Source organism: Linepithema humile, chromosome 1 (assembly GCF_040581485.1).
Source record: "Linepithema humile isolate Giens D197 chromosome 1, Lhum_UNIL_v1.0, whole genome shotgun sequence".
In the NCBI taxonomy this organism is placed as follows: domain Eukaryota; kingdom Metazoa; phylum Arthropoda; class Insecta; order Hymenoptera; family Formicidae; genus Linepithema; species Linepithema humile.
In genome coordinates this window covers 17,096,066-17,122,405 of record NC_090128.1, presented here as the reverse complement: position 1 = coordinate 17,122,405, position 26,340 = coordinate 17,096,066, and the positions used below count along the sequence as shown (strand labels likewise).

Below are 26,340 nucleotides of genomic sequence, written 5' to 3'. Positions count from 1 at the left end.
GATAAAAAAATATTAAAAGTTGTGGCACCGGGATATTATCATTTCGGATTACAAAAATGCGTAGAAAAATTATGCTCAAAACAAAAATTTAAAAATATACAAATTGTTGAGCTATATGTAAATATCGATGGTTTACCGTTATTTAAAAGCTCTAATAAACAAGTATGGCCCATATTATGTAGCTTAACAATAAATCGAAAAATTGTCGATATTATAGGGATATATTATGGAAGCAAAAAACCAGAAGATGCGAATGCATATTTGCAAGATTTTATTAACGATGCTGTTCATTTATGTACCCACGGAATTATAATTAATGGTATTACTTATCCCTTTAAAATCAAAGCTTTTATTTGCGATGTAACGATGCAGCCCGCTGCATCGTTACGGCTACGGACCGTACATCGTCCGTAGCCCACCAAGGGCGCATCGCGCGCCGATAAATTTCGCATCAAAAACAGCGGCGGTCAACCGCCGAAAATCCCCCACACCCGACCGTTCCGAAATTCCGTATTGTGGGGGACTCGCCGCCGAAACCGCCGATGCTTGCCGATTCGAAATCATTCGGCCGCCAGCCGGGTATAAAAGAGGCCCGGCTGAACGTCTTCTCACCAGACTCCGTTCGCTGATCGACAGCGAACAAACCTGCTACGAGTGTCCTCGTAGTCCCGACCGAGCATACTCGGACTCTATGCCTTTACCAGCACACGAGAATCCTCGTGTACCGCCGAGCGTCCTCGGTATTCTTTGATTCCAGGATACGAATATATTCGTATACCCGCCAAGCGTACTTGGTTCCTCCAGGCCACCGAACTCTGTATTGCGGGCATTTCCGCATACCTAGCCAGGTCGCTATTCTAAATTCCGTCTTCGTACGAGCATCCTCGTACTCCCGCCGAACGTAATCGGCAGCCTAAGTCCGCACACCGCGTTTATTCGCCGGGATTTCATAACGATAATCCGTCCGGCAAGCAACACCGCGTCGACCAATCCGCGCCGCCGAATAGTCCGCATCGATCTACGATCGAACAGGACTCTGCGATACTACGAACGCACTCACCGACGAGCGCTCCGTCTCGTACCAACCGTTGCGACACGATCGCCCGCGCTTGCGCCTCCGCCGACCGCACCAGGCACGCCTCACGTCATACTAAATAATTATTCCACCGTCGCCTCAAATAATTATTTCATTATTACGATACGCCGCATTGACTTTCACGTATACTTCGCATTTATTTTACGCCGCCTTAAATAATTATTTCGCCGCCGCTCGAATAATTATTTCATTTTGCCGATATCTTGCATGTATTTCCACGTGCTTTCGCTCTTATATTTTGCGCCGCTTTAAAATAATTATTTCACCATTGCTTAAATAATTATTTCGCCTTTGCCGATATCTTGCATTTATTTTCACGTTGCTTTCACTTATATTTTGCGCCGCTTTAAAATAATTATTTCACCATTGCTTAAATAATTATTTCGCCTTTGCCGATATCTTGCATTTATTTTCACGTTGCTTTCACTTATATTTTGCGCCGCTTTAAAATAATTATTCCACCGTTGCTCAAATAATTATTTTACCAGTAACGAAACTCCGCATTTATCTTCACGCTACTCTGTATTCGTTTCACGCCGCTTTAAAGAACTATTCCGCTATCACTTGTTAATTACTTCACCGATATTTGGCTAATTTATATACTATTTCAAATTCATCTTGCACACGCTTCGCATGTATGCACAAGCATTGTAGCAGATCATTCGAGGCAAATCGTATCAACATCTTTCTCAATAAACACTGTTTCATTATTTTTCTGATAAACGAGTATTTGGTTTATTTGACATACCCCCAACCGACCGAACCTGGATTCCGGCGAGCTAATCCGCGTCCGCCGAAGCTCACACGGTTTCAGCGATACACCGGTAAAAGCATTTATTAAGTATACCAAGGGTCATACAGGTTTTCATTCATGTTCGAAATGTACCATCGAAGGAGAGTATATAAGTGGCAGAGTTTGTTTTCCAAATTTGAACAAGTGTCCAGCAAGAACAGATGCAAATTTTAGAATAAAATTAAACGAGGAGCATCACTTACGTTCTAAATCATCAAACCTTGCGTTAGTCCCAAAAATAAACATGATAAATGATTTTGTATCAGATCCAATGCATTTAATCGATCTAGGAGTCACGAAAACATTAATCGTCCGTATGTGGTGCGATGGTAAACCAAAAGCGAAATTACCTTATAGTCAAGTATCAGAAATTAGTATATTATTGATGAACCAGATTAAAAATATACCGTGTGACTTTAATCGCAAACCAAGATCATTAGATGAATGCAAAAAATGGAAGGCAACTGAGTTCAGGCAGTTCTTACTTTATACAGGACCGGTAGTTTTGAAATCAGTACTTTGTCATGAGAAGTATCTCAATTTTTTAACTTTACATGTTGCAATTACTATTTTATCGAGACATTAATAAAGTGTACACTGATTTTGAATTCGAGATACTAAAATGTACAAAAAGTACATGCATCGATCTCAATATCGAAAATCTGAATGTACAAATTAAAGGAAAGGAAATTATTTGTAAGGAAGAACGAGAGAAAAAATTCACATAACCCTCATCGTCGATGAGGTGCTATGTGAAGAAGTAAAAATAATATGTTTCGATATAGTTCTCATTCTTTTGCACATTCATAACCAGATCCTAACGGTTGTAACTTTTGTTTTCTATTCTCTTTACTTATATTTCTATATTTCTTAATGAGGACCTACGCTTCTCAATTGCTTCAGCTGTAAAAAACATTAAATTATGATTTGTTTTTATTATAAATATAGCAATAATTTAAAGAAAAAAAATATTTACCTGACATATTTATACAAATTTGTCAAATTTTTACTTATTGTTGACCATAATATATTTCTTTTTTCTTAATAATATTTTTAAAATTGGGGTCGGATTTATCATATAAACATTTATTTTCACGTACAAAATCGATGATAATTTCTTCAACACAGATGTACTCCATTCTAAATAAAAAATACCATGTAACTTGTGTCACAAACGTAAATTGCAAGCCGGAAAAGATAAAAAATGACCGTCGCTCCTTACGCCAACGACAGCCGACTTGCGACAACTTCATGCGATAGCCCACACAACACATGGACGTCTTCGGGACGTACCACATATGTCCTCAGATGTCCATTTTATGACGTCAGTTTTTGGACGTCCAAAGGACGTCCAGAGAACGTTTTATGGACGTTCCAAAATATTGTCTACGTCTTTATGAGAGATAAGATGTTTTGAAGATGTCCTGAGAACATCCATAAAATGTCCCCAGGACGTCTGTGGTACGGCCCGAGGACATCTGTGGTATAACCCGAAGACGTTTTATGGACGTTCCACAATATCGTACACGACTTATTTATAAGAGATAAAGAATGTTTTGAAGATGTCCTGGGAACATCCATAAAATGTCCCCAGGACGTCTGTAATATGGCCCGAGGACATCTGTGGTATGACCCGAAGACGTCCATAATAATGTCTCAAAAGACATCCGTTCCCAGAGAATAATGTAATTCGTGCGAACTTACACATATTTATATTATATATACTATATTATATTATTAGTGTATTATACATATATATAATCATATATAATAAAAATATTTAATATATATATATACTTAATAAAAAGTTGAAAATAAATAATTTAATAATACAAAAAATTTTTAATATAATATTTTTAACATTTTAAAATAATCAATTAAAAATACAAAAATTGGATTGCTTAAAAATTGCAAATTTATTTTAATAAAAATTAAATACATAACAATAATAATCAATTATAAATGTCATAAATTTTATTTAAATAAATTGAAATTAATTATATAAAAATAAACTAAATTTAATTAATTATATAAGAATTTCTATTTATGTTTTATTGAGGTTTAAAAATCAGCTATTTAAATATTATATATTTTATTTAAGAAAATTGAAAAAATAGAAATTATTTTTATAAAAATTAAATCGATTTTTAATTGGATTTATTAAAAATATGTCAATAAAAAATAAATTGTACGTTTTAAATCATGTAATGAAAATATAATCTAATTTATTCAAATAAATTAAAGTTTTGTAAATAGTAAATAATTAAATAAATTAAAATAATAACAAATTACATTGATTACATTATATTTTAAAAATAAACTGTACATTTTTAATTAAGTAATAAATATATCATATATTTTATTTAAATACATGAAAATTTATTGTATAAAAACATTTTTAGTAATAATTTATTAATATTTTACAATACTTTACAATTCATTCCGTAAAAATTAAATGCATTATACAAAAATGTTGAATTTATTAACAATTTGTTTTTTTTAAATAAACAATCAAAAATTAATACATTTTAACAAATAGATGTAAGTGAAATTTATAATAATTAAATTAAATAAAATAAATAAAAATTCAGTTTTTTCAAAATTTTTTATTTTTTATAATCAAAATTAATTTTTGACTAATCATAATTTAATTTACATGCAATTACAAAATATATGTATATATGATTATTAAATATATTCATAAAATGAAAAAATATATACATATATATATATAATGTATAACGTGCAATATACACTCACCCGAAAAAAAAGCGGTACACTGAAAATGTGGGAAAAATTCATCAAATTTCAACTGACGATAACTTCGTAAATAATAAAGATAGAAAGTTCTATAAAATATGGAAATGAAGCTAAAAATCTCTACTTTAAGAATCAATTTATTTCAATGTTGCAAAATAAATTTATTGAAAATGGCGGATGACAAAGCGCGAGCATGCAAAATTGAAAAATAATGGTTTGAGTTTGCGACGGTGCACGGTATAAACAAAAAATTGTAGCTTATTGGGATCAAAAGCGTACGAAAGTACAGAGTCTCCTCTTTAAAATGCTTTTTTATGCATCTCGATACGATGATTTTTCGCCGAGAGATTCGCATTTGAAGAAAAAGGCAGATTCTTACTTCAAATGCGAATCTCTCGGCGAAAAATCATCGTATCGAGATGCATAAAAAAGCATTTTAAAGAGGAGACTCTGTACTTTCGTACGCTTTTGATCCCAATAAGCTACAATTTTTTGTTTATACCGTGCACCGTCGCAAACTCGAACCATTATTTTTCAATCAATTGTTTTGCATCCGAAGGAGATGTCTGCAGATCTTTTGTGATTTCTCCGCCCTGACTTTTTGTTTATGCTCGACCGCACATTGCGAGAAGAGTGCTTGATTTCTCTTGATCTTTTTCTTTCGAGACGCGTTACTTATTCGTACGACTTCGTCAAAGTAAACAATAATTAATCTTTTCGCATTGAAATTATTGGTCAATTATGGCGACGATAAGTCCTGAAAAAGCTGCTCAAGTTGTAGCGTTAATTGAAGATGGGAGAAGTCGAAGGTACGTTGCTGAGGCACTTGATTTATCAGTGTCAACCGTGCAACGTGCTTATGCTAGGTACTTGGAGACTAATTCTGTCCAAAGAAGACCTGGTTCGGGACGTCCTCGTTGTACGAATGAAAACGATTTATTGTTTTAAATTCATTAAGAGACAGACATCGAACGGCTGTTCAAATTCGAAACAATTTAAGAGATGTCCGCGAATGTAATGTATCCGTTGACACTATTCGAAACAGATTAGCGGAACACGGTCTTTTTCCGCGCAGGCCAGCCAATGTACCTTCGCTTATGCGTCGCCATCGCGTAACTCGACTCAATTTTGCTGTCGAGCATGCAGGCTGGACATATGCAGAATGGAGTACCGTTCTTTTTAGCGACGAATCTCGTTTTTGTCTGTATTCTTCAGACGGACGAGAACGAGTATACCGTCGCGTTGGAGAACGATTTGCAGACTGTACTGTAAGTGAGAGGCCTAGCTACAATGGTGGCTCTGTAATGGTTTGGGCAGGAATTTCTGCGAATGCTCACACAGATCTCCACTTTTTTGACGCAAACATGAACGCAGATGTATACGTGGAAGACGTACTCATACCGTACGTTGTTCCGTATGCGCACTTCATCGGAGAGGACTTTTTGTTTATGCAAGACAATGCTCGACCGCACGTTGCGAGAAAAGTGCTTGATTTCTGTGATGAAGTTGGCATAAATCGACTCGAATGGCCAGCAATGAGTCCAGATTTAAATCCCATTGAACACCTATGGGACAATATTAACAGAAAAGTACGAAATCATATACCTGCTCCTCAGTCATTGCCAGAACTTCGAAGAGTTCTTGAAATAGAGTGGAATGACATTACGCAGACTGAAATTAGAACACTAATAAGAAGTATGCCTCGTCGCATGAATGAGGTAATACGCGCACGAGAAGGTCATACCCATTATTAATATACGCGCGCGCACACACAATTGTACACGCACCACCGGGAGGGTTTGGAGTCGTAAAATATCGTGGATCTAACGAGCCATGAGGTCCTTATCCCAGTGGTGCACGCGCACACACACGCATGCACGCGCACGCACGCACGCACGCACGCACGCACGCGCACGCACACACACATACACACACACGGACGCACAGACACACGCACGCACACACACACACACACACACACATACACACGTGCCAACATGTGCACACGGGATCAGATTTCTGCCACGTCCACGCCGTTGATCCTGGGTAACGCCAAGAGCAGAATTGACACTTATAACCGTAAGGAGAGTTTGGAGTTTTAAAATACCGCGGAGCTGATAACCACAGAATTCTTATTCTTGCAATTCGGTCTGGTTCAAAATTGAATATCTCGGCACGTAATACAGCTAGCAGGATTTTTTAAAAACCATTTTAAAAGTTTGGATGTCTAGTGTTCGAAAATTCATAACGCAATAATGTGTGATAACTTTCTCCAAAATGGCGGATGACAAAGCAAAAGCATGCGAAATTGAAAAATAATGGTTCGAGTTTGCGACAGTGCGCGGTATAAACAAAAAATTGTAGCTTATTGGGATCAAAAGCGTACGAAAGTACAGAGTCTCCTCTTTAAAATGCTTTTTTATGCATCTTGATACGATGATTTTTCGCCGAGAGATTCGCATTTGAAGTAAGAATCTGCCTTTTTCTTCAAATGCGAATCTCTCGGCGAAAAATCATCGTATCAAGATGCATAAAAAAGCATTTTAAAGAGGAGACTCTGTACTTTCGTACGCTTTTGATCCCAATAAGCTACAATTTTTTGTTTATACCGTGCACCGTCGCAAACTCGAACCATTATTTTTCAATTTTGCATGCTCGCGCTTTGTCATCCGCCATTTTCAATAAATTTATTTTGCAACATTGAAATAAATTGATTCTTAAAGTAGAGATTTTTAGCTTCATTTCCATATTTTATAGAACTTTCTATCTTTATTATTTACGAAGTTATCGTCAGTTGAAATTTGATGAATTTTTCCCACATTTTCAGTGTACCGCTTTTTTTTCGGGTGAGTGTACATATTATTCAAAAGAATGTAAAATAAATGATAATTTTATCGGCAATTTTTATTTTAGCAAGTTAGTTTCTAATTATTTATTATTGAAAATTTATTAATTTTATTTTTTTTCTACTCTATTATTGTTGGAAATAGATTTTTATCGGACCTGCGATTGAACAAATAGTTTCAATTATGAGAAGAAAACCAATAGTTGCAATTATGAGAAGAAAACTGGGATATTTGCAATAATAATTTCACACAAACAGATATACATACAAACTAATGTACTTCTGTCGTTATCTGAAAATTTGAATTCGTCATGGTCGCGCGGGTCGCGCGTAATATTCCGTCAGCCACTCACAACGAAGCGCTTGCTCGCCTTTCCCTCTCTGCATATACTGACTTGAGTGAAAATACCTTGTGTCGTGCAACGTGGTACAACGTGCAAGTGAGTTTTGAGATTACGAACGAAAACGTGAATTGCACGAGAACGAACAGTAAGTATTATGTGTACCTAGAGATAGGAGAGTGGAGAGAAAGCCAAGGTATACTGCGAAAAGGACTTATACTGACTATATTGCAGGACAATTGTCGCTGTCGATTTCTAACTCTAACCTAACCTCGAAGTCGCTGTTTTGGTGGATCGGCGCATCAATATACCGCAGGACGTTACCGCCGAAAGGCTAACTTCTTCGTGTCGGGATATGATATATTGTCGACTCAGAATTGGAGGTAAGTATATATTTAAATTAACTTTTATTATATGTTTTAATATTAGAGTTCATAGCAAAGAAATGGATCTGTGGTTTTAATTGTTTCGTGTCTTATTATGCATGCATTTTTATTTATTATCACATTAAAACAGTTTGCGATGGATCGGCTTATTTAATATTATGAATGCCATAATTTATAGTGTTGCCATTTTAATTCGTGTTTTCATTATTTTATATTGATATTCTTTGACTATATATATCGTTAGTTAATGTTGCAATGGTTTGCAGTGGATCAGATTAAATGCGAGTAATCGACAAAATGTAAGAACCATTTTAATGAAGAAGAAAGAAGAAAGATATCACTAATATAATATAAACGTGAATTGAAATTATAATTTATTCATATTACTCATGTTTAGTATCCGATCCACTTCAAGCCATTGCAACATTAACTAACAAGAAATAATAACTTTTAGAACTGTTAAAATGAGTTCTCGTATACTTTCGATATGTAAAATTGTGTATTTTTTTTAACCCTTAGTCCCGACTCATGGGTCGTTTTCGACCCAAGCGAAATTTTAAAGTGCTGTAGGTACCTCCATTTCTTAATAACAAACTATATAAAAAAATAATTTTTATCGAAATATTATGATTGGGACTTCAAATTAAAGGTTGAAAGAAGCTCCATGAATTTTTCCAGATTTTTTAAAGCGTTTTTACTGATCCAAATAACGCAAAGACGCAAACGACCCATGAGTCGGGATTAAAGGTGCCGAAAAGAACCGTCGGGACTAAGGGTTAAAATAATTATACATCGTATTATCGTATTCCCAAGTAATATACATATTCTCATAAGGAATGTTTATTTTGCTTTTCCAATTTTGTATTATAAAGTATTCTGTTGATTATACGTTTCAGCAAAGAATGATGCTTTTCTTCGCTGAAAGAGAAATATCTGAATATTTTAACTCAATATGTAGTGTGCAATATTTAATTATTATTTTGAATGTTTCTCGAACTGATCATTTATTTTTTCATTTAAAAAACAAATTGATAGTACTGTAAGAAATTTCGTTAAAATATAAGACCTGCTCCTGCCACCTATTGGATAGACACTTAATATAAGTGTCCGAGATGTGACAACACTGTAATACGAGCTGAGCTTGTACGTAAAGAATTGCTCCAAAAGAGATCTCCGCGAACTCTCGAACAAGTAACATTTAAATTATAATCGTGATCTCGAATAAAAGGCTGAGTGGACTTAGAAACTTTTCAACGGTTTATTATCCGGTACCTTACCGCTTCCTATCCTGACACACTGCGGTTAAGTGCAATTAGAATCTTACAGCTACAGAATTTCAGAAGTGGGATACACTCATTTCCTTCGGTCGCTACGCGATTAAAACGCAACGTGGTCGCGTGCCGGACATTTTTAAGAAAGCACGCGAGCGTTCGGTCAATTTCTCAAGTGTTATTAAATCGTTCGAGACACGAAACCGATTTCGGAGCGTGAGTCAAATCAGTGTATAGTGTACATCATTGTCGCTACCCCGTATTAGACATTAGTTTTCGCCCTCATCGAGATGGATCGGGCATCCTTGGAAAACTTGTCTCCGGAGGAGCTCCGACAACAAGTAACTAAATACCGGCTCTCTCCGAACGCTGAAACACGAGAAGCCTACACCGAGGCTCTCGTTCAGCATTTTGAGCGGTTTCGCGCGGCTCTCGAGGAAGGGCCCGCGACAGATCCGGGCGCACAGCCGATTGAAATGCTGCCGTCGGCAACTCTCCGACCGGCTCGCATAGGATCGACATCGGCGTCAGCCTCAGAGGCACAAGGGAGCACCCAGCCGCCCTGGGACGCTCTCGCCAGGTGCCTCACCTCATTAACCTCACAGATGCAACGACAGGAGTCGTTGCTCGAGAGGGTGGTTCGTCAGCTGAACCACCCTCCGGCAGGACCGGCTAATTTGGAATCAAGCACGGCACCGCCGAGCTCAGGATCGGGCGCGCTCTCACCACGACCTTCCTCTGTCGGCACAGCAAATTTGGGACACGCGGTGAGCATACTCGCCACTCAGATTCCAGAATTTGGGGGCGCCGTCACGGAAAATCCACAGGTGTGGCTCACAAGGGTCGATCAAGTGGCAAGGGTGCACAACGTCCCTGACGATGTCAAATTGCTGGCCGCGTCCAGTAAATTAATAAAAGTAGCACGAAAATGGTACGATTTGAGCACAGGCTCAATAATAGAGTCCTGGACTGCCTTCAGTCAAGCCCTTACAAGCCGATTTAAAAGAACGGCTCCGTACCACGTGACACTACAGCGCATAGAAGCGCGGAAATGGAACTCAGCTAAAGAAGCTTTCCAAGAATACGCGATGGATCGCATCGCATTGATGCACGGCATGCAACTGCCGATGCAAGAGAAAGTTCAATTACTCCTGTCCGGAATTAACAGTCCGGCTGTTCGAGCAGCGGCAGCAGCTATGGACGTCCACTCAATGGACGAGTTCCTTGACCGGATGGAGCGAGTGGTCAACGCCAACCCGGATCAAGAACGTAAAAGCGCTCCGACAAAGAACTTCAAGACAGAGACGTCGAGCGGTGGCGAGAAAGCGGCAAGTTCAGCGAAGCAGAAACTCTTCTGCGTGTACTGCAAGACACCCGGACATCTCCGCAAGGACTGCCTCAAAATAAGGAAGCGGGAAACGCAGCCACCAGCAACGCCGACTTCAGCCGTCGCAGCCGTACAACAGGACACGGAGAACACCGTGGCCTTGGTGCAACACCACTGTAAGCGAATAACTTTTGGGCATGACCCTATTATTATTAGTAGAATTAACAATGTAAAGTCCGATGTAACCGCGTTAATCGATACAGGGAGTCCGGTCTCCTTCGCGCGAGCTGACCTATTAAGCGGCGGTTACGGATTAAGAATTCAGGAGGTCAATCAAGCTCCGGCTTTGACCGCAATTAATAATTCTCTTATCAAAATCACCGGCGCGATTAATACTGAAATAGTGTTCGCGCAACACCCAGAAAGAACTTTTATTATTAGTCTTTTTGTACTCGATACGCGCAGTCTGGCGACGCAGATAATAATCGGCAGAGATTTTCTCAATAATCACTCACTTTTTGCAATTTATCGCCCGTCGCGGAGCAAAGCTCAGAGCAGCGACGCGGACATTTCAAGCACATTTCCGGAAGAGCTCTTAAAAGTGCACGCGTGTTATGAGCCGCAGCGCGGGGACGAATATCTCAAAGAATTAGCGAAAGAAATGGATCCCGTGGAGGGAATAAAATTGATAAATCTGTTCAAAGAAATTGCTGAGTTAAAGGTCAGCCGCGTCGAAGACGACTACTGCGTGCGAGTGAATATAAAGGACACGTCAACTTACGCATATGCGCCGCGAAAGTTCGCGTATTCTGAACGCATACAATTAAGAAATATTACGGACGACTTGATTGCGCGCGGTATAATAAAGACAAGCGTTTCGCCATATTGCGCGCGTATAGTCCCGGTTAAAAAGAAAAACGGTGAACTGCGTCTGTGTGTAGACTTGCGTCCACTGAATGCACGGATCGCGAAACAGAAATACCCTTTTCCGGTCATCGAAGACTGCATCTCGCGACTCGGTGATAAATCAATTTTCACGTTATTAGACATGAAAGACGGCTTTCATCAAATATCGGTGCATCCGTCGGACACAAAGTATTTTTCGTTTGCCACGCCCGACGGGCAATTCGAATACACGAAGCTACCTTTTGGCTTCGCGGACTCACCGGCAGAATTCCAAAAAAGAATAGTTCAAATTTTACAACCGTTGATCAGAACGGACAAATTGATCGTTTATATCGATGATATACTCATCGCTACCGATACAGTAGACTCGAATTTACAAGTGCTTAAACAAACACTGGTTGAATTTAAAAAGTACGGTTTTGAATTAAATATCAAAAAATGTCAGTTCCTCAAACGGAAAATTGAATATCTCGGATACATAATTGCTCGCAATTCGATAACTATTTCGGATAGACACACCGAATCAATCTCCAAATTTCCGCAACCGAAAACCGTTCTGCAATTGCAACGATTTCTCGGATTAACGAATTATTTCCGGCGGTTTATAAAAAGTTATTCAATAATTGCCAAGCCTCTCTATAATCTACTAAAAAAGGATTCAAAATACGTTTTCAGTCCGGAATGCCGGCAAGCGTACGACGCGCTTAAACGATTTTTAACTTCTTATCCGATCCTCGCAATTTACAATCCAGCAAAGGAAACGCAGTTGCACACAGACGCAAGTGCACACGGCTTAGGAGCGATCCTCTTGCAAAAACAAGAGGAGGGCCAATGGTCACCGATAGCGTATTATAGCCAAACGACAAATCAGGCCGAATCACGCTATCATAGTTTCGAACTCGAGATGTTAGCAATAGTTCGAGCGGTGGAGCGCTTCCACATATATCTTTATGGAATAACGTTCACCATAGTTACTGACTGTAACGCGCTTGTATATGCAGTTAGCAAGGCAAATTTGAATCCGCGAATCGCTCGCTGGACGCTCGCTTTGCAAAATTACTCGTTCAAAATAACTCATCGCCCGGGCAGCCGTATGGCACACGTCGATGCATTAAGCAAACAGACGATGTACGTCTCGACGCTACCGTTAGAAAGGATATTAGAATTCCAGCAATTGCAAGATCCTACGCTAAAACAGATTGCGTTAGATCTCGAATATAGAGATAATAAAAAGTTCAAATTAATCGAAGGATTAGTTTATCGAAAAGGGGACGATCGCGACCGTTTCGCCGTCCCGGAATCTATGGTGAACGCCATTCTTAAAACTTATCACGATGAATTAGCGCACTGTGGTTATGAAAAAACCGTTCAAGGAATCCAACAAACGTATTGGTTTCCTGCATTGCGAAAACGCGTGCGCGATTACATTTATAATTGTATTGTTTGCCTGAGTGCGGATGCATCAACGCACCGACTCGAAGGCGAGCTACAAATCGAGGAAGCACCTAACGAGCCTTTTACGATTATACACGTAGATCATTTCGGACCGTTACAAACGACGGCCGATGGCTATAAACATGTTCTGATCACTATCGACGCGTTTACGCGATTTACGTCTCTTTTCCCGGTAAAATCTACCAGTTCAAAAGAAGTTTGCATACATCTATCAACGTTATTTAACTTTTTCGGAATACCGGAAAAGGTGGTAACTGACCGTGGATCGGCATTTACTTCGGCCGAATTTTCTAATTTCCTCGCGGAAAGAAGAATAAAGTTACGCAAAGTTGCTGTCGCCTCTCCCTGGGCAAACGGAAAAGTCGAGCGCGTAAACAGATTCATTAAAAGCTCTCTTGCAAAATTAGTAAAATCGCCAGATGAGTGGAAGGAAAAACTGCAAACGCTGCAGTACGTGATAAATAACACGTTTCATACGGCTCTCAGGTGCTCGCCCTCGAAGATCCTTTTTGGATTCGACCAGCGAGGTCACATAGACAAACAGCTCAGGAACGAGTTGGAAAAACAAGCTAACGATTCTCTTTCTTTTGATCAACAGCGAGACAATACTCGTGAAGTAGCGGTCAGGACGAACGAACGACTCAAAGAATATAATAAACTTTATTACGATCGTCAACATAAAAAGCCAACGGTTTACACAAAAGGCCAATATGTTTTGATTAGAGACCTTCACCAGAAAGTCGGAATAAATAATAAACTAAAGTCAAATTACAAAGGCCCGTATGTGGTCAAGAAAATATTAAACAAAAACCGGTACGTTGTCACGGACATACCGGGCTTCAACATCACACAACGGCCATACAATTCAATTCTCTCGCCTGATAAAATGAAACCATGGGTCAAACCACTAAACGATGCTTCATAGAATCGATCAAAAGAAAAAGAACTCAATTTACTGCGTTAAAGATTATTAATTTAAGTTATTGAGTAAAATAAAAGAACTCAATTTACTGCGTTAAAGATTATTAATTTAAGTTACTGTATTACATAAAAGAACTCAATTTACTGCGCTGAATACTGTTAATTTAAGTTACTTATTATTATTTTAAAAATTGCTTGCGTTGCATATTAAAATATTAAGAAAATTCTCTTGCGGCGAATAACATTAAGTTTAATCCAATACAAGTGTTTAGATTAAAACCTACATTTATAAAACATAATTGTAATAAAACCAAAGACTGGCCTTAGATCTACAGATTTACATAATCAATTGTATTGAAATATTAAACATTCGAGACGAACGTTTGTGCAGGATGGTCGAACTGTAAGAAATTTCGTTAAAATATAAGACCTGCTCCTGCCACCTATTGGATAGACACTTATAGCGTTTTCGATTATACAGGATTTGAACGACCCAGGGTTGGTTAATGACGTCATTGCAACCTCTCCACCAATGAAAGACTTGCATTTATAGTAAAATAGTGATTGATCAACCCTGGGTCGTTCAAATCCTGTATAATCGAAAACGCTATTAATATAAGTGTCCGAGATGTGACAACACTGTAATACGAGCTGAGCTCGTACGTAAAGAATTGCTCCAAAAGAGATCTCCGCGAACTCTCGAACAAGTAACATTTAAATTATAATCGTGATCTCGAATAAAAGGCTGAGTGGACTTAGAAACTTTTCAACGGTTTATTATCCGGTACCTTACCGCTTCCTATCCTGACACACTGCGGTTAAGTGCAATTAGAATCTTACAGTACTAAATACTTGATAGTACTATATGAGATATTAGATTGAATTTTTTTCCAGATTTTTTTGAGTCATTTTTTTGGGTTCTAGAAATTTTATATAATTAAAATTAAAAAATTATTTACTTATACTTCCCATTCGTAATTGTTTATGCTGCAATCGAAAGAAGCAAACACCTAATAAAGTGTCTTTTCGTGTACTTTTTCGTGCGTAAACGTATAGTTTTTTACCATTTTGAGCAAAAAATGTTTTACCTAGTAATTATTTAAAAAATCAATTAATTTAATTTTTTTCACGTACTCAACATTAAATATAAATACAAAAGTTTACGATATTTTTTAACTTTTTTAAGATAACAACTCTATTGACTTATGTAATAATTCCTTTCTATAATCAAACCTTAGATTAGGTTATATTACCATTTTTTTAAATATACTTTGTAATAGAAAAAACCTCCAAAAAAAAAAATATTTTTTTAAAATAAAAATTCTCTAACTGCACTCACAAATTAATAAGGATTGAGTTTTCCTAAAACTGTTAATACGTTAACCCCTTCAACAATTCTTGAACAAAATTGACATCGATTCTCCTCTCTAATTATGCCTCAAATCATACACTCAAAAAAATATTTCGCTGATGTAGTTAGATTTCTAGATATCGCAACAAGAATGTATCGCTATTTTTCGTATCTGTGAAAACATTGTTTGTCACATATAGAATTTATAGCAGTAATGTTCTAGCAATAGCTTCTGAAAAATTTAGGTACCATTGCTAAATGTTATTCATTGCATGATCTAACACGTGATTGATCTTATATAGATAGGCGCTTTAGAGAAACTTTCTTTTTAAAGTTCACAAACAATACAGATATATATTCTGTTTCTGTCATCTAAACTGATTAAGTAATTACATATGCAATATCACAACAGTTGCTAATCATTTATCTGTTTTAGTTAATTTTTTACACCTAGAAAATTTTAGCTATTATTGCAAGATCATTTTTTTGAGTGTACCTGAAATTAAAATATCATTCCTGTTAATCAACGACTATCGTACATTTCTATTTCAACCACCAAAATTCAAATTTTCCTAACATGTACTCCTAAAACTAAGCTTTTCAAATTAATATAAATATTATTGGATCAATCGAAAAAAATGTCAGACTCGCTGTTAATATTTATGAAGGATCCTTTTATCCCTTATGCCTTATATCCTTGTAGTTTGACTCTACTTCTGGCACAAATTTGAAATGCGAGAACAATTGTCACATTACATTGTTGTAGATATAGTAGTCAATAAGATACACTAATAATAAAAAAATAAGTGCATATTATTCATTCCATCCCAAGTTAATTTCACAACCATTCGCTTTTTTACTATCTGCAGGCGACATCTAGTAATAATTTTTGAATATTTATTAATAAATTTTGGTAATTGAATTTTTATGTCAATTTTTGAAATATGAAAGCCATAACAAAAAATTTTATTGTTTTCAGCTTTTGAAGTATTTTTCAGAATTTTGAAACATTTTATTTTTTTAAAGACATTTCTGATATTTTTATATTTCAAAATATTTTAATAAATTTTGAAATTTGAAAATATTTTGCAGATAATGTTAATCAAATTTGAATGTTTTTATTTGTTTTTTAAGTTTTTAATATTTTTTAATGTAATTGCAGTATGTTAAACAAAAATAAAGTTTTTTAAATGAATTTTTTAACTTTTGTAGCGCAAAATTCCGATTTTTTAAACTTTATACGTATATTAATATAAGATACATTTCAGAGAGAGATTTTTAAAACAAATTTCTGAGTATTGTATACATTTTCCCAATTTTAAAGGATATTCGAAATAACTAACTTTTATTGTCATTATAAATGCAATTATTAATTAAATTGGATTTAATTATTTTGTAAAAGTAAGTAATTCTTAAGTTTTATTTAATTACATATTAAAAAGGTAATTAAAAATTATAGAAATTTTATTTACTTTTACAAAAGTAATTAATAATTAATAAGTAGTTAAAAAATGGTTAAGTTTTGTGTGATTTTATATTAGGTCTGCAGCAAGCTTGCTTTTGTAAACCGCTTTCTATTGTCATATAAGCGAATGGCATGGGTGCATGCAATAATGACGTAACCAATATCGGTACATACCGACAATGGCATTTTCTTTGCAGCTTTCAAGACTACAAATCATGTTAAAGCAAAAACGAAAGCAGTACAGTAGGAAATATTGGCGAAGACTGGCACAAAGTGCCGTGCAGGATTCAGAAAATCATCTGCAGGCTCATGCAAACGACGAAATACCACTGCCAGATAATCGTGATAATTGCGATAGTTCTTTTTCTGAGGAAAACGATGAAAGAGCAGACTTTTTGCCAGAAAGTGCTCAAGAAGAAATTATCTACGAAGTCTTACAAAATGAGGAAGTCATCCCAGAAGCCTTGCAAGAAGAAATATGCAGAGAAGAATTTATATCATCTGATGAATACAACAGTGATCATTCATCAGAATCAGAAGATGAAAATACTGGTGTAAACATCAATCGATTACGACTAAATTTGGTGAAGTGGACCCATAATTATAATATATGTAGATCCGCAGTTACCGATCTATTGAAAAATGTATTAAAAGTAGAAGATGCCATGAAATTTCTTCCTGCAGATGCTCGAACCCTTTTAAAAACGCCGAGAAAGGCAGACACCATTCCAATGGCACATGGACTATATGTTCATTTTGGTATTCAGGAAGGTTTAGATCACATTATTCAATCAAGCGGCACTGTTACGTGTATACCTCCAGAGATTCATTTATCTTTTAATATGACGGTTTACCCCTTACAAAAAGTTCTAAAAGCCAATTATGGCTAATTCTGGGAAGTATTAGAAATTTTGAAAACAAATCGCCCTTCATTATTGGAGCTTTTCATGGACGTAATAAACCTCCAGATGCTGAGATTTTTTTGAAATACTTTATCGAGGAAGCTGAGAGCCTTAAAGAGACTGGTTATACCTGGAATGGCATTAACAGAAAATTTATTATTGACTGTTTTATCTGCGATGCTCCTGCAAGAGCATATATCTGCTGCATAAAATATCACGGAGGATACTATGCATGTGCTAAATGCGAAACTAAAGGAAAATACGTTGGAAAAGTAGTGTATCCAGAAAAAGATGCTCCCCTGCGAACGGCAGAATCATTTGCAACACAATCTCAACCAGGACATCATAATGGAATAAGCCCTTTGCTGAGACTCGAGATCGATATGGTGTCACAAGTACCATATGATTATATGCATTTAGTATTATTAGGTCATGTCAAAAAAGGACTGAAAATAATGACTGGAAAGTTGCATCCTATGAAATTGGGTGTACAACAGGTTTCCGATATTTCTCAACGACAGCTTAATCTACAACGATATATTCCACTTGAATTTGCCCGTAAACCACGAGCTTTAGACGAACTTGATCGGATGAAAGCAACGGAATTTAGGCAATATTTGTTTTATAGTGGACTTGTTGTGTTGCGCAAGATAGTAAGATCGAGTGTATATAATCATTTTATAAAACTTTCTGTGGCTATGCGCCTTCTTGCAACACCTGGTATTGATTTTGAACAAAATAAATATGCGAAAAATTTACTAGAAGAATATTTCGTTGAATATCTTCAATTATATGGTGAAGAAAATGCAACGTATAACACACATGGAATGTTACATTTAGCAGACGATGCGTTACGATGGGGATCACTGGATGAATTTTCTGCGTTCACTTTCGAAAATTACTTACAATCTATAAAGAAATTGATCAAGGGTAACGATAAACCCCTTGAGCAACTGAGTAACCGGGTGTACGAAATGAGAAATAATTACTCTGTTAAACTTTTTAATGAAGCCATCAGCACATATAGACTGGGAAGAGAATGTTATAATGGAAATTTGATAAGCGGATGTACCTCTCCAATGTATAAAGATATACAATTCAATAATTTTAAAATCACAACGAAGAAACCAAACAATTACTGCATCATGTACGACGAATGTATTGTAATCGTAGAAAATATTTGTCATTATAATAATTCCGTGGCAATTATTGGTAGAGTGTTAAAGAACGGAAAACCGTTTTTTCATTCACCAGCACTGTCAACATGCTTTGGCATTGTTCAATTTTCCGAGGAATATGGCACCTTGCAAGCATTTCCAATTAATAACATTAAAAATAAAGCCGTCGTACTTCCGATTTTTGATACATTATTTAACGAATCTAACAACCACAAAAATGTTGTTTTGTTTCCACTCATTCATGGTAACTGTTAACTTTCGACATCTTAGCCTGTATGAATCCAGGATGTCTGCCAAATATTGCATCGTAGATTTTATTGAAGAAAATGCTGTGGAAGTCGTTCCTGAATTCTGGATTTGTGACGAATACTGTTCATGGCCGCCACGCGATACTATTTTTCCTACAAAATATGTAAAAAATAGGGCGGTGCCGAATGACAATTGGCCAACCTTCAAATGCAGGATCCTTAGTACTTTTGGTATGTAGTACTCGTGTATGCACACACACGATGCACGCACGCACGTATACACCTGCGCGCATACAAGATAAGATGCGTCGAAAATATTAATTTTCAAAAATTTCTACTATTTTTTAATATTAAATTGATCATATTGTCAGGGTTGACGTATTTACCTCAAAAACTGTAATTTTTTAAGTTTTATACTTTGTATATTACAACGGGTTAAAATAGCGGATCATAATATATAAAATAAAATAAAATAAATTAAATAAGGGATTAAAATTCCAATTTTCGGTTGGTGTAAAGAAATTTGATAATTTTTTTTCATAACTTCCTTATTTTATATATGTAATATGTATATTTTTATTTTATGAAAAGACAGATCACAAGTTTTTAGTGGATTACTAATTCCGGGAGACGGTGTGTATGTGTGTGTGTGTGTGTGTGTGCGCGCGCGCGCGCGCGCGCGCGCGTGTGTGTGTGTGTGTGTGTGTGCGCGCGCGCGCGTGCGTTTACACACACAATATATATAATACACTCTTGTTTTTTTCAGATGAATATAAAACAGCTCGTCGAAATTTAGGAAAAGCTGAAATAACTTCAGACTTTGCTAGTGAGGCAGAGGTTGTTAGTAAACGAATCCATAAACCTAATAAAAAATATACTAGCTCATCTGATTCAAGCGAAGACAACGATAGATTTAAAAAAAGCAGCGTTCGAATTTCAAAAAGTAACAAAAAATGAAGTAAAAAGGAGTGCATCTCGAAGTCTATTGAAGTTAGTTCAAATTCAACGGACAGCGAAGCAAATGAGACATCTCATTTAATGGCGAAAGATGTTGGCAGTTCCCAGTTGCAAGTGCCAAATAGTCTGCATCAAAAATCAAAGAAGATTTTACAAAAAGTTAGTCATTCATATTCAACAAAAAGTACCGCTGGACTTTCTCAGCGATCGCTGCATGACCATAGCGGTGATAATAAATCTACGAAAGGTAATCTTTTGTTATTATTTCGTATTGGTAGTTCGGTTACACATGAAGTCTTTAACCCTTAACTGCATATTCTTAAAAAATCAGCGTAATGTACATCTAAGGGTCTTTTGGATTCTAAACTTCTCTTCCCTTTATTTTCAACAAATCTTGATAGATTTTTACTTTTTTTCCATTTCAAACACCGAACTGTCTAGAATTAATATCCGTGCATGAAAAAAAATTTTCATAATATAAGGATCCAAACATGTTACAAATTTAGAAAAAACTTACAAATTCAATTTTCGATAGGGTCTGTGGAATCTTTTAATGTAATTGAGCGTTAATAATTTCTGCAAAAATCGCAATTTTCGAATTTTAGGTAATTGCTTTCCTGCACAATCTGTAAATCGAAGTAGTTATTTTGTTATATTTTAAAAATATTAAAAATTTATACAATAAAAAGTGTAAATGTGTGTATTATATTTATTATTTAACATTATTTAAAATGTTAGTCAAACTAAATAAATATTATGTCAGATTAAAGTTCATTAGATAAAGAAGCAATTCATTAAAAGTCAGGAGATAAAATGAGACATAATTTCGCATTTCTTGTGTTTGAAATGTGAATATCCGTAATTTATCACTTGACCATTACTTGCGTCTCTTTTGATGCAGAATCTGCTATTAATATCATTAATATCATCAATATAATATTATAATTTTTTAGCTACTTCACGTGAAATTACATGTGGATCACAGCGCACTTCGAAAGATGCACCAGTAGGAGAAATTAAGAAATTGGCTGATGAGATTACTGAACGATTTCAACAAGTACAAAATTCCGAGAAAAAAAAACAATATATTGGAATATCAGGTATTATCTTATTGTCGCAACTAACAATTATAAATATTGTTGATAATTTCGGAAATTAATATAGTTTCAAATGTCTTGAACAGAATTCGAGAAACATGTTGTAAGAGATTTAACAATGATAAAATTTGACTTGCGTACAATTGTGGATATGATCAGCCAATTAACCCAGAACTTATCTACTGATGCGCCTAAAGAAATCATTCATCCTATTAAAGAAAAGGACGAACAACCGGAGGATAATGTGTTACCAGCGTTTCCGTTGAAGAATTGGGAACAATTCTGCGAAATGGAAAATTTGCTTCACACAAATACCGTCGCTAGTAGACAACTTGTAAGTCTTCTATTAATATTAGTAAGTTTTATTATTGCAAAACATAACCCTGTGTTCAAAAAGATTTTAAAAAATAATACGTTTCCGAAACAAATAAACAAAAAAATAATTACTTTTGCGGAATAATTAATTATGTTTTTTAATTCTGCGCAAAAATTGATTTGACTCTGCTAAAATTAAATGAATTATTATATTTATCAATAAATTAAAGTTTTAATTACATAAAAAATTAACTTTTATTATAAATTACACTAACAAGATTGTTAAATATAAAATTAAATTAATTATAATATTAATAAACTAATTTTTTACTTGGAGAAAAATTTAATTACAAAATTTTTTATATAAAATTATAAGAGAATGAATTATCTTTACATTTCTAAAATTATATTTATTGTAAAAAGTAATAAACAAAGGCCAGAATAGCCATGGACTGAAACGTGTTTAATTAAGATTTTTTCTCGTGTAACAAATTGCTAAATATGTACATACATAAATTGCGAAATATAAATATAAATATTAATTACGAAATATAAATATAATATACATTCTTTGCAGCTTCTAGTGTACAATTATATTTTATTATTTAATTATAGGTAAAACTTGATTTGTTTAAAATTTGTTAAAAAAATAATTTGCATCTCTTTTGTAGAAAATTCCTCCATGTTTGGTAGAATTTTATATTTTATTTGCTCTCGTTATCTCATCTGGTCTATGTGAGGCAGGTTCAAGCAGAGACTATTAATATAATTGATTTTTTAAAATCTATAATATATGTACGAAAGCGCTAAAAATCGATCTTTTACTTGATTTTTGTTTATTTTTATATAAGGAAAAAATGCTGCTTATGCGAGGTGGTAAAGATGCTGCTGATTGTACACGACGAATGCTTTTGCATGTATTTGCTCCCGAATTAGCAGTCAGAGTTTCATGGTTGGGGCGGAAAAATAACGAACGGCTAGAAGGAACGATTTTCGTTCGTGCATTATTTGGTAAATATCTTTATAGTTCCATTTACGTGCTACCGTCATGAAACTGGATTTATTATTTTTACATTAAAAAAGTCCTTCCAAAAAAAAGAGAACCTCTTATTTACGCATAAGAAATTATTTTAACGTGCAATATTATTATGTCCGGGTACATAATTGTACGTAATTGTAATATAGTCACTATTCCTTTTACAGAGGCTGTGAAACACCGATACAAAAAGATCGACGATCGGGCGATCGAAACAACAATAATTGATTGGTTCCGGCGAGCGACAGATCGCCTAAAAAAACAGGAGAAGAATGTGTAATGCGTTTCATAATAAAAAATTTAAATTCTATTTAAGTTCGCGGAGCGAAAATTATCGTTTGACTGAATCGTTTCTTCACGATTGTTTCAATCCATTGTGATTTGCGCTTGCTCCGTGAAGGGTTTAGCCGCTACCATCTGTGAGCACTTCTCTTTTTGGTCAATAATCGATATCATTGCGACCACACACGTTTTACGTTGAAATGTATACGTAGTGAATACAACAGGTGCTTTATAAGTTTTACTTGCTTGAAGAGAATATTTGATTAGCAACCACTTAATTTCCTTATTATTGCAAAGAGTCTGCGAAGAGATGTTATTAAAACAAACCAAAATTTTGTTTAAAGTTTACAGGTGTGTTGTAAAAAATTTTATTGTGTTTCAATTAAAATAAAAAAAGTATTTTATAGTTTAATTGCATTGGTGTCCGTTATTTATACTTGTATGCATTTAAGTACAAGTATATACCCATACTTAAACAACATATTTTCGTAGTACGGCATTAGTGCATCGTTGCAACGTAACATAATGGATTTCTTACGGACGTTTTTTTTGAAAAAGGATTTATGTCAGTAAAAATAGTATAAAATGTAAACAAATATGCGCGTTTTAATTTTGTTTTTGTCATTATTATAAAATATTTGTTTACTTTTAATTACACTATTTTTACTGACATGAAAATATATTTTACTAAATAAAATACAACAATAACGTACTAAGGACGTATAGAAGACGTAGTAATGTCACGATAATGACGTACTAACGACGTACCAACGACATACGACGGCGTCCTAAAGATGTACAAAGGATGTACTAAGGACGTACAGAGGACGTCTAAGGGCGGTACATTGTACGTACAAATGACATCTACTGAACGTTCTCGGAACATGTCTGGTACGTCATCTGGACGTCCGTATATGTCGAGTGGGACGTCCTATAGACATCCATCGAACGTCGAATTGTTGTATGGGAGCCGACAATCGAGTGCACATGCGTCTCACTTCTCACTGCGACGTACACCAGGGCTGCGTTCGGAAACACACACTGTGTGCACACCAACACACAATAACCGTTCGGAAACACATTAGTGGTACTCAGTGATGCGATATCTACTACCGGGCTCGCGGCTCTCGAGCCCCAACACAAGTAAGAAGCGCTTACGTCACGCGTCTGTGTGCGCTCGGCCGTTCGGCTATAGAGAGAGAGCGGACGTCTCTGTCTTGCTACCATCAAGCCGACGTAAACACATTACGGACGGCAAATGCTCAGAAACAAGCGCTTTTAATCGAGTAAGGCGAGTAAGGCCTAGCAAATTCGAAATCCCGTATTCGAGACTTGATTTTTGCAACTTTTTTTTTTCTTTTTTCCACATTTGTTTCTAACAGTGTAAGTTAGTTAATAATGTTTTTTTGGCTAAAAAATATTATTTCGTATATTAATAATATATTTGCATATGTTAAATTAATAACTAATTATTTTAAAAAGAATACTGATTTGCTATTATAAATAGAAAAATGAAGTCATTTTACAACATACATATTGCAACAAAGTGCAATTTAACATGTGCAATTATTGTTAATAAATATAAAATAATATTTTTTAGCCAAAAGCATTATCTAATGATTCACTTGATGGTACAGTGCTAAAAACAAATATCAAAAAAGAAAAAAAATGTTACAAAAGCAGTTTTCAAACACAAGATTTTCAATATTCCTGCCACTCGCCTTAATCGATTAGCCACGCTTCTTAACATTTATCTCTATCGAAAGATTACACACCTGGAAAATTTTTAACTATTTATTTTAAATTACTGCATATTAGCAAGAGTTACTGTACTGTGGAGATTAGTGGAGAAACGGTAACATACAATGCAGTCAAATACATCTTACAAATGCAGTCAAATAGATCAAAGATTTATTGCACTCTTGTTAGCATGTTAAAGTATGTGTAGCGTATTATTAGTTCATTAGTAATTTTAAGTGTTTATAATAGTGGTCTTCCACACCACCTTTGAGGTTCCACTAACTAGGCACGTTCGATTTTTTTTAAGTGAATCGTCGCCTGGAGCCCTATCGTACCACTTTTTTAAAATTATAATTTAAGGTAAAAGTAATTTTTATTGTTTTGATGTTGATGGACCATATCTTGTGCAAAAATAAAATAAATAATTAAAGTTAAAATAAAAGTAAATTTCTCTAAATTCTCGACCGTCTATTAAAAAATTCTTTTATGGTTTGAAGATTGTTATAGAGTAGTATAAAGTACATATAGAGAAATAAAATATATAAAGAAATTATTGAAAATAAATGTATGAAAGTTTAGTGTTATATGTAATTTAATTTTCAACAATTTCTGTATATATTTTATTTTTCTATTAAAACAGCTGAATACAACAACAGCTGAATACGAAAACAGCAATCTTAACACACTTCTTCCGTCTTCGTCTGTTTCAAGATTTTGCATTTATTCACTCGCACGTCTCGCGGTCAATTCTGTATACATCTATAAAATATAATTCCTAATATCAAAACACAATGCTCACTTTCTTGGTTGTTACCGTCGGTTACAGACCAGTGAAAATCTTTGAAAATCTTTGTTGAATACGTATATTTATTTTCCCAGTGCTATAATTATTATAATAATTATAATTTAATATTTTACGAGACATTGTTTCGCTGCGTGTTGCTGTTTGAAGGAGATACTATAGCCGTAACTAGTGAGATATAAATTATATTTCTTTTCTCTTTTATTATATTTTTTTTAATGTTTTATTATTGTATAGTTTTTTAATTATTGGCGCATTGGCAAACGAAACTGGAGTCTTAAAGTCCTGTCACTTTATACTTGCAAGTAAATATTTTATTTATATTTTATATTTTATATGCATTTGTAATATTTTCGTGTTCAGACAGTTAACTCGTATCGCAGGGATTCCGACTGCGATCGTGCATTTCGAATTACTCCATATATTATTCTCTGACTTCTATTTTTTACTTTAAAAATGAGTGACAAGGCAAAAAATACACGTAAACGAAGTTTTTCGGAATCTTGGCTTCAAGATGATCGTTTCAAACCTTGGATTCGTAAAGTATCATTGGACGAAAGTCTTTTTTATTGTATTATATGCAATAAAGAAATGTCTTGCTATTCATCGCATGTTGCAAGACATGCAAATTCTGCGAGTTATAAGGACAAGATGAAACAAAATATATCAGATGACGATATAAGTCCAAGAACCAAAATTTCAAAATATAACATTAAATTTCAAAAAAAATGGTTGGATATAGCATTATTTAAGCCATGGTTACGCGAAGTGTCAAATGACAAGCGTGCATTTTTTTGCACATTTTGCAACAAATCGTTTATTGGAGATTTATCAAACGTATATCGTCACGCATTTTCTAAAAAACA

General features: G+C 35.1%; 1 protein-coding gene across 5 annotated transcripts; it reads left to right on the top strand.

Moving 5' to 3' along the window:
• Positions 1–7,128: 7,128 nt before the first annotated feature.
• On the top strand, positions 7,129–23,344 carry LOC136997426 (uncharacterized). 5 transcript variants are annotated; one of them, XM_067348163.1, is made up of 8 exons: positions 7,689–7,983; positions 8,070–8,218; positions 17,115–19,476; positions 20,012–20,449; positions 21,156–21,302; positions 21,386–21,633; positions 22,466–22,625; positions 22,818–23,344. In XM_067348163.1, the coding sequence occupies exons 4-8, from the start codon at positions 20,284–20,286 to the stop codon at positions 22,928–22,930; spliced, it is 834 nt and encodes a 277-aa protein (XP_067204264.1). In that variant the 5' UTR covers positions 7,689–7,983; positions 8,070–8,218; positions 17,115–19,476; positions 20,012–20,283; the 3' UTR covers positions 22,931–23,344. The 5 variants fall into 5 exon arrangements, 3 of the variants coding, with proteins under 3 accessions (XP_067204266.1, XP_067204264.1, XP_067204265.1); XM_067348165.1 differs by lacking the exon at positions 22,466–22,625 and having other exon boundaries at positions 7,629–7,983; XM_067348164.1 differs by lacking the exon at positions 17,115–19,476.
• Positions 23,345–26,340: the final 2,996 nt, after the last annotated feature.